The sequence below is a fragment of the Cebus imitator genome, unplaced genomic scaffold, assembly GCF_001604975.1.
Source record: "Cebus imitator isolate Cc_AM_T3 unplaced genomic scaffold, Cebus_imitator-1.0 Scaffold99, whole genome shotgun sequence".
Classification (NCBI taxonomy): domain Eukaryota; kingdom Metazoa; phylum Chordata; class Mammalia; order Primates; family Cebidae; genus Cebus; species Cebus imitator.
Window position 1 is genome coordinate 1,228,176 of NW_016107414.1, and position 11,804 is coordinate 1,239,979.

The 11,804-nt window shown below is 44.0% G+C and overlaps 1 protein-coding gene across 2 annotated transcripts in view; it reads left to right on the forward strand.

The window, feature by feature from the left end:
- The first annotated feature begins 848 nt into the window (after positions 1-848).
- CTCFL (CCCTC-binding factor like) overlaps positions 849-11,804 on the forward strand; it is a 29,978-nt gene continuing 19,022 nt past the window's right edge. The window contains exons 1-4 of one of the 2 annotated variants that reach the window (XR_005201558.1): positions 849-1,808; positions 2,196-2,421; positions 9,584-9,754; positions 10,057-10,190. Coding sequence is in view for 1 of the 2 variants with exons in the window: in XM_037741356.1 (XP_037597284.1) it covers positions 1,269-1,808; positions 2,196-2,421; positions 9,584-9,754; positions 10,057-10,190 (1,071 nt within the window). In the remaining variant the exon portion in view is untranslated. The remainder of the gene's footprint in view (positions 1,809-2,195; positions 2,422-9,583; positions 9,755-10,056; positions 10,191-11,804) is intronic. The other variant, XM_037741356.1, reaches the window with a different exon arrangement.

The window sequence follows — 11,804 nt, forward strand, 5'->3', positions numbered from 1 at the left end:
CCTTACCTACTCCTCCCCCGGGTATCTCAGTGCCTTTTACGGGCCCTCTTTTCCTCCTTATCCACCACCCCCAACAGGTCTCCCTGGCCCCCTGCAGGCCCTCGTGCCCTCCTTGGCTTACCCCCGAGGTCTCCAAGCGCCCCCTGCAGGGCCCTCCTCCCTTCCTTAGGCGCCCACCTACCCAGGTCTTCCAGCGACCCCTGCAGACCCTCCTCCCCTCGTTATCCACCCCCTCCAGGTCTCCCAGTGCCCCGTGTGAGACCCTCCCCCGCTCCTCACGCACCCCAGGTTCACCAGTGCCCCCTGCGGGGCCCTCCTCCCCTCCCCCCACAGTAATCACCCCTCCCCCAACCCCGCCTGGCTCCGCCCCCTCGCGCCCCCTCGCGCCCCCTCTGTCCGCCCCGCGCCTGCGCACTGCCACCCTTCACTCGCGCCAGCCTGGCGGCGGCGGGCTGTGGCCTGCAGCACCTGGCGCACGAGGTGGAGCCCACAGGAGACCGACGCAGTGGGCAGGGCACACCGGCCACGCCTCTGGCGGTGAGGGGCCGCCCCGGGCAGGATCCAGCCCGCCGGCCCTCCTCCAAGAGCAAGGGCTGCTCTGGGCGTGGGCGGAGGGGTTGGCCGGAAAGGCCCGAGGGCAGGCGGCAGAGGCTGAGGGGCTGCCCCGGAGGGTGGGGCGGGTGTGGGGGGCAGCGTAAAGCAGGGGCACTGCCAGGCCTCCAGATGGGTGTGCTTGGCCTGGCTGAGGCCTGCTTGGCCAAGTCTGGGTGGGGTCGAGGCCACTAGGCCCAAAGCCTGCCTGGCTCTGAGGGTTCTAGGTACAGAACCGTGCACCAGGGGAATGTCCGCCCGAACCTCGCTAGGCCCAGGATGGGCACAGGCCCAGCGCCTGCTAGGGCCCAAACCTTGCTACGCTTGGGATATGCACATGCACTGACCCAGAGCCCGAACTTCGCTAGGCCCAGGATACGCACCGGGCCGGAGCCTGCTCAGGCGGGACCCTGCAGGCTCAGGATGTGCCCCAAGTCTGCAGAGGCCCAAACCTGTTCCTCCTAGAGTTTTGTGCAAAATCCTGCTTCAGATAAATCCTGCTCAGCCTCCACCCGCTCCTAGACCCAGGCCAGATCAGCATTGTCCCGATGCTACTAGGTCCAAAGCCTTTTGAGGCCAGACCTTGTTTCAACTCCAAAGCCTGCTAGGCCCCAGGACCCCCTTTTCTCCCCCTGTGAAAATCGCTTGCTTCTTTCTCATACAGGCTCCAAGTCATCATGGCAGCCACTGAGATCTCTGTCCTTTCTGAGCAATTCACCAAAATCAAAGAACTCGAGTTGATGCCGGAAAAAGGCCTGAAGGAGGAGGAAGAAGACGGAGTGTACAGAGAGAAAGACCATCGGAGTCCTGGTGAGCTGGAGGCCGAGTGTACCGCTGGGGCCCTCCAGGACAGTGTCCTGGAGGAAGAGCTGGAGCTGGTGCCCGCTTCCTCCGAGGAGAGTGAGAAGCACATCCTGACCCTGCAGACGGCGCCCTTCACGTCTGAAGCTTTCGAGTTGCAGGATTTGAGCTTGCTGAGCATACAGCAGCAGGAAGGGGGGCAGGTGATGGTGCAGCAGGCTGGCCCTGGGTTGCTGTGGCTTGAGGAGGGGCCCCAGCAGAGCTTGCAGCAGTATTTGGCCATTAGTATCCAGGAAGAGCTGTACTCCCTGCAAGAGATGGAGGTGTTGCAGCTCCACCTTCTAGAGGATAATGTGCTGGCCAGTGAAGAGAGCAAGTTAGCAGGGAGCCTGGCTGAAAGTGCTGGACTGACTAAGGTACAGCTGGTTTTAATAAACCAACCCCTTACATGAAAAAAAAAAAAAAAAAAATTCAAGTCAGCTTTTATGCAGTACTATGTCTGGACAAGGTATTTTTCCAATTAAAGACGGTAAAAATACTTCCCAGGAAAATCCTGAGAGATCTTATGTTCTTTCTTTAAAAGATTTTAGAAGTTGTGCTAATTGGAATACTGTAAGGTACATTAAGTTTTTTAAAAAGTGTTAAGTTTCACTGCCACAACCCTGATGCTAAATAATTAACATTGTGATGCATAATCTTCAACTTTTGCTTTGCTTTTTGTATTCTGTGGTTTATCCAGGCAAAAATTTAATCATATTGAAATTAATAGTGTATTTGTTTGAATATTTATTGTTGTTTTCTAGCTCCAGGAAAGGCAGGAGAAAGAGCAGTTATTGCCTGAAAGGAGATTGGCTGAAAGAACAAAGGAGCAATTCTTACATTTGGGAGCGATGCCAGGAGACAAAGGAAGTGACGAAATCTTTCTGAAAATTTCAAATTTAAACGTGGAAGAACAAGAGGATCAACCTATAGCTGTTCCAGCAAATGTTGAAAAGGCCAAATCTGCAAAAAATCAAAGGCAGACAAAGGGTAGGCTAGTTCATCTCATAGAAGACACTCCATAAAACTGGGCTGCTGTTTTTCTTTATGGGACGGTGATGGTGATTGAAGTTTTAAGTAGTTGACTTTTAGTTGCTTTCAAAATGTCAGGAAACGGGAAAAATTTTAAACTAATGTTCTGTATTGTGAATCAAATCCATAAGCGTTTTGCATTTTGCACACAAACGTTTTAAAAGCACAGTAAAAATGTTCCCGCAAGCCTTGTGCACATAAGTATAGAAGGCCAAGCCCTGGTCTTTGCTGTCTAGTTTGCACCCCATAGGAATATGGGGGACGAGTCATTACAGGACAGGTGGTGAGGTCTTGTGTGCTTCAGGGCCGGGAGAAGGAATGATTCCTCCTTCAGGAAGCAGTGGAGGGTGCCTTCTAAGGGAGGTGATATTTAGGTGAGTCCAGGACAAAGAAGCCATTAAGACAGGGATCGTGATTCCAGGCACTAGAAAGTGGTCTGGGCGCGTAGCTCTGAAAGTATCTGCTTTCTATGTGAAGGTGGAGAGCTCTACTGTGTCTGTAGGCCTGGGGGCTCAGAGAGGTGGATAGGGCCAGATTAGGGAGACCCTGAAGCAATATTAAAGTCATATTAAACTGAGATTGCATTCCAGCAGCCCACAGGATGAATCTGTGCTATGAAAATTATTTGTTCAGCTTATTTTTTAAAAAAATATTAGTTTCTCGCTTATTTAAATCAAGAGATTTCACCCCCAAAATTTCCATTTCTGGCTCTTTTAAAAAATTGTATCTTGCAACATTTGGCACAGTTTCCTTCCTTCTGGCAACAGGTGCCGGGGATTGGAAAGTGACTCGGTGTAGAAAAGGAGAATGCTGCCCAAACACACTGCCACCACCATCTCATTCTTCTTACATGTAGTCAGGGCCCTTCACTTAGGTTTCTTGCCTCTGCCTTCCATAGATGATTGAGTTTGCAGCCTCTTGGTACATAGTAGTTTCTCATGTGTTTAAATCAAGAGCTTCGTACCCCACATTTTACCATTTCTAGCTCATTTTTAGGTTTTTGATGTAGTCATAAATTTGTAGAACCATCACCAATCACTGTCTAAATTCCAGAATATTTTTATCACCCCAATAAGAGGCCTGTACCTGTTAGGCAGTTGCTTCCTACTCCCTTCCCCCTCCCCAGCCCCTGGCTACCAGTCATTTATTTTTTGTTTCTATAGATTTTCCTGTTCTATACATTTTCCAGAAGTTGAATCATATATGTATACCATGTGGCCGTTTGTGTCTAGATTCTTTAGCTTTGCATAATGTTTTCAGGGTTCATTGGTATTGTAGCACATGTCAGTGCTTCATTCACTTTTAATGGTTAAGCAGTAATCCCTGTATGGGTACACCACATTTTATTTATGCATTCATTCATAGATATACACTGCAGTTGTGTCTACCTTTCAGCTAGTGTGAATGGTGCTGTTATGACCACCTGTATACACGTTTTTTGTTTGAGCACCCGTTTGCAATCCTTTCGGGTATACACTTAGAAGTGGAATTGTTGGATCATGTGGTTTACTCTATATTTAACTTCTTGAGGAGCTACCACATTATTTTCCGTGGCAGCTGCACCAGTTTGAATTTCCACCAGCCGTGTGTGTAGCTTCCAGTTTCTCCACATCCTCACAATGGCTACTTTCTTTGTTGTTATTGTTTAATTATAGCCATTCTAGCAGATGTGAAGAGGTATTTTGTTGTACTTTTGGTTTCCATTTATCTAATGACTAAAGGTATTGAGTATCTCTTCATGTGCTCATTGGCCACTTATGTATCTTCTTTGGAAAAAATGGCTATTCAAATATTCGGCCCATTTTTAACTGGCAATTTGTTAGCTTCCCAGGGATGCCAAGACAAAGCACCACAAACTGAGTGACTTCAAACAACAGAGACATACCTCTCACAGTTCTGGAAGCTTCAAGTGTGAAATCGAGGTGTTGGCAAAGCCATGCTCTCTTGGAAGGCTGTCAGGGAGAATATATTTCATGCCTTTCTCTTAGCTTCTGGTATTGCCAGCAGTCATGCCATTCATTGGCGTACAGATGCATTGCTCCAGTCTCTGCCTCTGTTATCACATATAATTATTCCTGTGTGTTTCTGTTTGTGTCTCTTTATATTTTGGGACTGTTATTAGGTGCATATATATTTGGTTGGTTGGTTGGGTTATTTTGAGATGGAGTCTCACTTTGCCTCCAGGCTTGAAGTGCAATGGCATAGTCTTGGCTCACTGCAACCTCTGTCTCCCAGATTCAAGCAATTCTCCTGCCTCAGCCTCCTGAGTAGCTGAGATTGCAGGCATGTGCCACCACACCCGGCTAGTTTTTGTATTTTTAGTAGAGATGGGGTTTCATCATGTTGGCCAGGCTGGTCTCAAACTCCTGACCTCAAATGATCTGCCTGCCTCTGCCTTCCAAGTGCTGGGATTACGGGTATGAGCTACATATATGCCTGGCCACATACATGTTTATAATTGTAACTTTATGATAGATGGACCCTTTCATTATTATATAATGCCCTTTTGTCTTTTATAACAATTTTGTCTTAAAGTTAGTATAGTCTGATATTTGTGTAGCCACCCTGGCTCTCTTTTGGTTACTATTTGTATGGAATATCTTTCTCCATCTTTTTACTTTCAGCCTATTTGTCTTTGAATCTAAAATGAGTCTTTTGTAGGAGATAAATAATTGCATCTTGTTTAGTGTCTTTTCAGCCAATCCCTACCTTTTCACTGGAGAGTTTAATCTCTTTACTGATTAAAAAAAAGGGGGGGGGGTGTTTATCTCATTATTTCTGTATTTGTTTTTTAAATGTCACATCTTCTATTTCTCAGTTCTTTTATTACTCCTTTCTTTTGTACTGAATAGCCACTGCCCAGGGTATCATTTTAATTCTTTTATTATTTTACTATATATTTTTGAGTTATTTTCTTTAGTTGTCCTTGGTGTTACATTTAACATCTCAATTTATAATAATCTGGTTAGGTTAATGCCAATTTAATTTCAATGGTATATTAAAGAAACTTTGCTCCTATACAATTCCATTCCCCACTTCACTTCCTGTTGTTATTGTCACAGAGTGTATCTTTATAAATTATATACTATCAACATAGATTTATAGTCATTGCTTTATGCTTTCTTTGAATCAGATAGGAAAAAAGAGCATTACACATTAAAAATGTATATTGTCTTTTATATTTGCATGTGTTGTTACTTCTACCACTGTCTTTGTTTTTTCATATGGATTTGAGTTATTGTTTAGTGTCCTTTCATTTCAGCCTGTTGGAGTCTCTTTAGTGTTTTTTTTGTAGGATAAATCTGCCAATGAAGGCTTGCTCAGTTTTTATGTTTCTGGTAATGTCTTAATTTTGCCTTCATTTTTGAAATGAGGTTTTGTCACACATAGAATTCTTGTTTGATTTTTTTTTTTTCTTACAGCACTTTGAATGCCGTTCCACTACTTTCTGGCCTCCATGATTTCTGATGACAAATCAGCAGTTAATCTTATTGATAATCCCATGTATGTGACAAGGCATGTCTTGCTGCTTTCAAGATTCATTCTTTGTCTTTCAGCAATCTGATTATGATGTGTCTTTACGTGGATCTTGTTTACTTTATCCTGCTTGAAATTTATTAAGCTTTTCAATGTATAGATTTTTGTGTCAAATTTTGGGAGTTTTGGCAATTATTTCTTCAAGTACTCTTCTCCTTCACTTTGGGCCTCCCATTGTGTGTATGTTGGTGTGCTTGGTTATGTCCCACAGATCTCTTAGGCTCTGCTCATTTTTCTTTGTTCTTTTTTTCCTTTCTTTCCCTCAAAGTGAATAATCTCATTTGACCTGACTTCAGGTTCACTGACTCTTCTTTTTGCTCAGCTCTGCTGTTGAGTCCCTCTGTTGAACTTTTCATTTCACTTATTGTATTTTTCAATTCCAGAAGTTCTATTTTTTTAAGTAAATTTTATCTATTGGTATTCTCAATTTGCTGAAGCATCATTTTCATGTTTTTGTTTCGTTTTTTGTTTGTTTGTTTGTTTTTTTGAGAAAGGGTCTCACTCTGTCACTAAGCTGAAGTGCAGTGGAACAATCATAGCTCACTGCAGTTTCAGACTCCTGGGCTCAAGCAAGCTTCCTGCCTCAGCCTCCTGAGTAGCTGGAACTACAGGCATACCCCACCACACCTGCCAAATTTTTAAATTTTTGATAGAGACAGGGTCTCACTGTGTTGCCCAGGCTGGTATCAAGCTCCTGGCCTCAAGCAGTCCTCCCACCTTGGCCTCACAAAGCTTTAGAATTATAGATGTGAGCCACCATGTCTGGCCTTTCTTTTAGTCCTTTAGACTCAAGTTTTCTTTATTTCTTTGAACATATTTTTAGATAAAATGTGTTTTAGATAAAATATGATTTAGGGGCCAGGCGTGGTGGCTTATGCCTGTAATCCCAACACTTTGGGAGGCCGAGGTGGGCAGATCACAAGGTTAGGAGTTCAAGACTAGCCTGGCCAACATGGTGAAACCCCATCTCGACTGAAAATACAAAAATTAGCCTGGCGTGGTGGCGGGCATCTGTAGTCCCAGCTATTCAGGAGGCTGAGGCAGGAGAAATCCTTAAATCTGGGAGGTGGAGGTTGCAGTGAGCCGAGATCACACCACTGCACTCCAGTCTGGGCAACAGAGCGAAACTCTGTCTCAAAAAAAAAAAAAGAAAGGTGAAGGTGGGAGGATGGTTTGAGCCCAAGAGAGTTCAAGACCAGCCTGCACAACATAGCAAGACCTGGTCTCCAAAAACTATGTGTATATATATGATTTAAAGTCTTTTTCTAGTATATCCAATCCTGGGACTTCCTCAAGGACAGGTTCTATTAATTATTTTTTCTCTGAATGGGCTATCATATTTTTTTGTTTCTTTGCATGCCTTATAATTTTTTACTGAAAACTGGCCATTTGGAACATTATAACGTGGCAACTTTGTAAATCAGATTCTTTCCTCCCCAGGGTTAGCTGTTGCTGCTGGTTGCATTCATTGTTTGTTTGGTGATATTTTTGAACTAACTTTGTAAAGCCTGTTTGCTTTGCTTTGTGTGGCTGCTGAAGTCTCTGTTAGTGGCTAGACAAAGATTTTCCTCAACACCTGAAACCAAAAAAAAAAAAAAATTTCTTAAACCTCTCAGTCTTTGCTGAAGAGCTCTGTGTGTTTATTAGAGCTGGCCCTCCCAGCATTCATCCAGCTCTGACTTAGCCTTTACTTCCTGCTTCCTGAGAGCATTGAGGTCAGCCAATGATGAGAGCTTGGAGCCTTCTCAGCCTTCTCAGTTTGTTCCTGAGCCAGGAGCGTACTCATGGACTTCTCTATTCCAAGGAATATGTTAGAGCTTGTCTGTGCCCTTCTTCCCCAAAGCATCTCATTCCTCAGCCTTTCCTCCCAAGGTTTTCGTTAGTTCATTATTTGCCCTCACTGATATCTATTGCCTGTGAATGTTTTCAGCAAACATCCCTCCACTCACCTTACTCCAGGTAGCCTCGTTAGCACTGGGCAGTTTCCATGTTAGGCAAGATAAAGGCAACCCTTTTAACATGGTCTTTTCTAGGAAGCCACTAGGCAGGTGAAAGCAAAAATTATAATTTCTTGTGAATGAAGTCTATTCTGCTCTGTCTGGTACTGATACTGTGCATTTAAGCTGTTAATTTCTTTTTAGTATTACTGTATTTTGTGTTTAAAAAAAAAATAGAGATGAGGCCTTGCTATGTCACTCAGGCTGGTCTCAAACTCCTGGCCTCAAGTGATCCCCCCTCCCTCATCCCCTCAAAGTGCTAAGATTGCAGCCATGAGCCACCACACCTAGCTTGGACTGTTATTTTCAAGGCTACTCTTGAGCTAGGTAGCAGAGAATGGAACCAGCATTAGAATTCTACCAAGCTCTCTTTTTTACTGAGAATCAGCTAGATTTTTAAAATTATGTGTTTCCCCTGGTTTCTGGAAGCTTCCGATTAGTTTCCAGTGTCCTGAAAAAGTTGCTTGTGACATTTTTTTTGCCAATTGTTTTCATTGCTTTTATGGAGGGATGGATTTTTGGAATAGTAACTCAGCCATCTTCTGTATTTGATGTTTCCAACACCTGAAGTCTTCATAGGTCTGGGCCTTCTGTTTGTCTTCCACTGCCCTCACACTGGCATCTTGTTTATCGTTGTGAGCTCATAGATTCTTTTTAGTGTTGTCTGTGGGAATCCCTTGAAGCCTGGGGTGAAAGTGGGTTCTTTGAGGGGATGATGTATATTAATTTCTGCCAGGCAGTGATGGTCAAAAACTGTCTTAAACCAGATCCCCCAAGGGTCGCTGTTAGAACCACTCAGGACGTGCTCACTGGGGCCACCTTCCCTCTTTGGAGCCATCTTCTTGGGAGGGATTTCTTCACCTTTCAGTCAGTGCTATACCAGCATTATCCAAGAGAGCTGCCTTTGCTGATGGCAGTGGTCTTTATCTGCCCTGTTCAGTATGGTAGCCACTATCTCCATGCAGCCTTTGGGCAGCTGAAATGTAGCTTACAACAGAGGAACTAAAGGTTGAATTCTATTTAAATTTAATTAGTTTAAGTCAAAATTTAAGAGTCACAGTTGGCTCATGGCTATGGTTTTGGATGGCACAATTCTAGCTGGTTTTTCTTGCAGTCCCCTGGCTGGAGTGAAGGATGCAGGGATGGGGCAGGTTATCTTCAGTTCACCCTACAGAGAATGCATCCCTTCAGGGCCACATTTTTATAGGAGAATCTCTTCACAGGTGCCCCACTTTAGGCAAGTGTTGTGTCTTTTCTCGTGTCTCCTTAGGTCTACAAGACATTCTGAAATGTTCAGGCGTCTTCCCCCTAGCATTTTTTTTTCTTAGCAAGAAGGATGAGCAGAGTACCTAGGCCACTGTGTGTCCAGAAACAGACATCAGCCCATCTCAAAACAGAAAAGGCACTGCTTGTTATCCAGAAACATGGTGTCCTGAATTGCTTCCATCAGCTTATGAATTAATAGCATGTTCTACTGTTCAGTTCCCGCGTTAGTTGAAAAGAGGATGTGCCTATTTACTTTCAAATATTTAAATGGAATTTGAACCTCGAAATAAATGAACACATAAACTATTCCCTGCCTATAGGAGCAAAGCGAACCTTCTGCTGTGATGTCTGCGTGTTCACCTCTTCAAGAATGTCAAGTTTTCATCGTCACATGAAAACTCACACCAGTGAGAAGCCTCACCTGTGTCACCTCTGCCTGAAAACCTTCCGCACAGCCACTCTGCTACGGAACCATGTCAATACCCACACAGGTAAAACCTCAGGGCAGGCATTTCTCTGGAATAGTGTGTGTTCAGGCTTATGTAAGAATGTGAATCCCCTGCTTCTACAGTAGCATTGTGTAGCGTTTTATACTTTAGTCTTTCTTTTTTCTAGAATTTCCATTAAAAATACTGAGTTACAAAGATTTTTCTCACGTGTATCTATGGTATTTATAAAGAGCCTCTTCTTAATTTTTAAAGCATATTTGAGACTGAGTATAATTTAAAAGCTATGAATTCCTTGGAGTTTTTGGTTAAGTCTTGTTTTAAAAGCAGGAACTGTGATTTTACAGGAACCAGGCCCTATAAGTGTAGCGACTGCAACATGGCATTTGTCACCAGTGGAGAACTTGTCCGACACAGACGCTATAAACATACTCATGAGAAACCCTTTAAATGCTCCATGTGCAAGTACGCCAGCGTAGAGGTGAGGCCACTCTTGGACTTGAAGCTTCGTGATGTCTTAGTAGAGGCTGCTATACAAGTTATGTCAAGTGTAACTAACAGTAGAATCTGTTACAAACAGTCTTTGCCAAAGATACTATTCATATAAAATGTATGCAGGAAGTAATGTGTATTCTCTTTTATGAAGTTAAAATAGAAAATTGGATCTCTTTGTCTCTTTGATTAGTAATTAGTGAAAATAATATGTAAAGGTGTACAAATTACAAATAAATTACTTGTGGTGAAGAAATAAGTCCCAGATTTGTCTAAGAGTTCTGCATTTTATCTAGTACTCAGGGCCACGAAATCAAAATGTGTTTGCTCTAACGTAGAATGCAGATCCAATCTGAATATTGACTGAAATTTTTGAGCTTGGTTAGATATACAGCAGCTTGCTTGAAGGTTTAAGCATAGCCACTGCTGTTCTTAATTACAGAGAGACTGCCCTTTCCAAACTTAAGGTGTGTCATGGTCATTTTAATTAATTTTAGTTAATTTGCTTTATTTGTACCTTCTAACAGATCTGGCGGTACTAACATGAAACATCATTGACTCATCACTGCCAGTTTTCCACCAGTTAATTTTCGGAGTCCCACTGTGTGTTGGGAAACAGGCTTAGGCCGGTATTTAGCGCGGTCAGGACTGGGCAAACAGTACACTCAGATGGAACTAAGTTACAGGGAAGGGCTAAAGATTAAATACAGTAACAATGCAGCTGGGTTTCACAAATTAGGAAATTTCATGGATAGGGTCAGAATTTGATGCCAACAACTTTTTTCTGCTGTTACTATTTTTAAAAAATTATTTCTCATCTGAGTTAAAGGTTGTGATTGGAGTATGAGAATGTAGAATGAAGGATTCAGGGAAGAGAGTCAGCTGGGGATCCTAGGCCTGGAGTGGACTTGGTGTTGGTGTCCTGCCAGTGCTCGGGGCACACTTCCCAGGCCTGCGAGACCCTCTCCCGGTGCCAGCGGTCTGCACGCAGCCTGTGGGAGGTGTCCTCAGCACAGGGGTCTCTGCTGCTGCCGTAGCCCCCCATTTTTGCAGTCTCCAAGTCTTGCCATGCTTGTTTGTTCCCATATCCCATCCCATGACACAAATCCCAGCAGGAATGTATCAGAGCTATGGTACAGATGCATGCATTTTTTTAAAAAAGCTTTTGAACTGTCCGGGTACAGTGGCTCACACCTGTAATCCCAGCACTAGGTGGATTGCTTTGAAGTCAGGAGTTCGAGACTAGCCTGACCAACATGGTGAAAACCCGTCTCTACTAAGTATACAAAAAATTAGCCACACATGGTGGCACATGCCCGTAGTCCTACCTACCTAGGAGGCTACGGCAGGAAAATTGCTTGAACCTGAGAGGCAGAGGTTGCAGTGAGCCAAGATGGCGTACTCCAGCCTGGGTGACAGAGCAAGACACTGCCTAAAAAAAAAAAAAAAGCTTTTGAACTCAACTTGTCCTCCCATCCCACCTTTAAGAGTCATCCAGAGGCCGGGCGCGGTGGCTCAAGCCTGTAATCCCAGCACTTTGGGAGGCCGAGGCGGGTGGATCACGAGGTCAAGAGATCGAGACCATCCTGGTCAGCACGGTGAA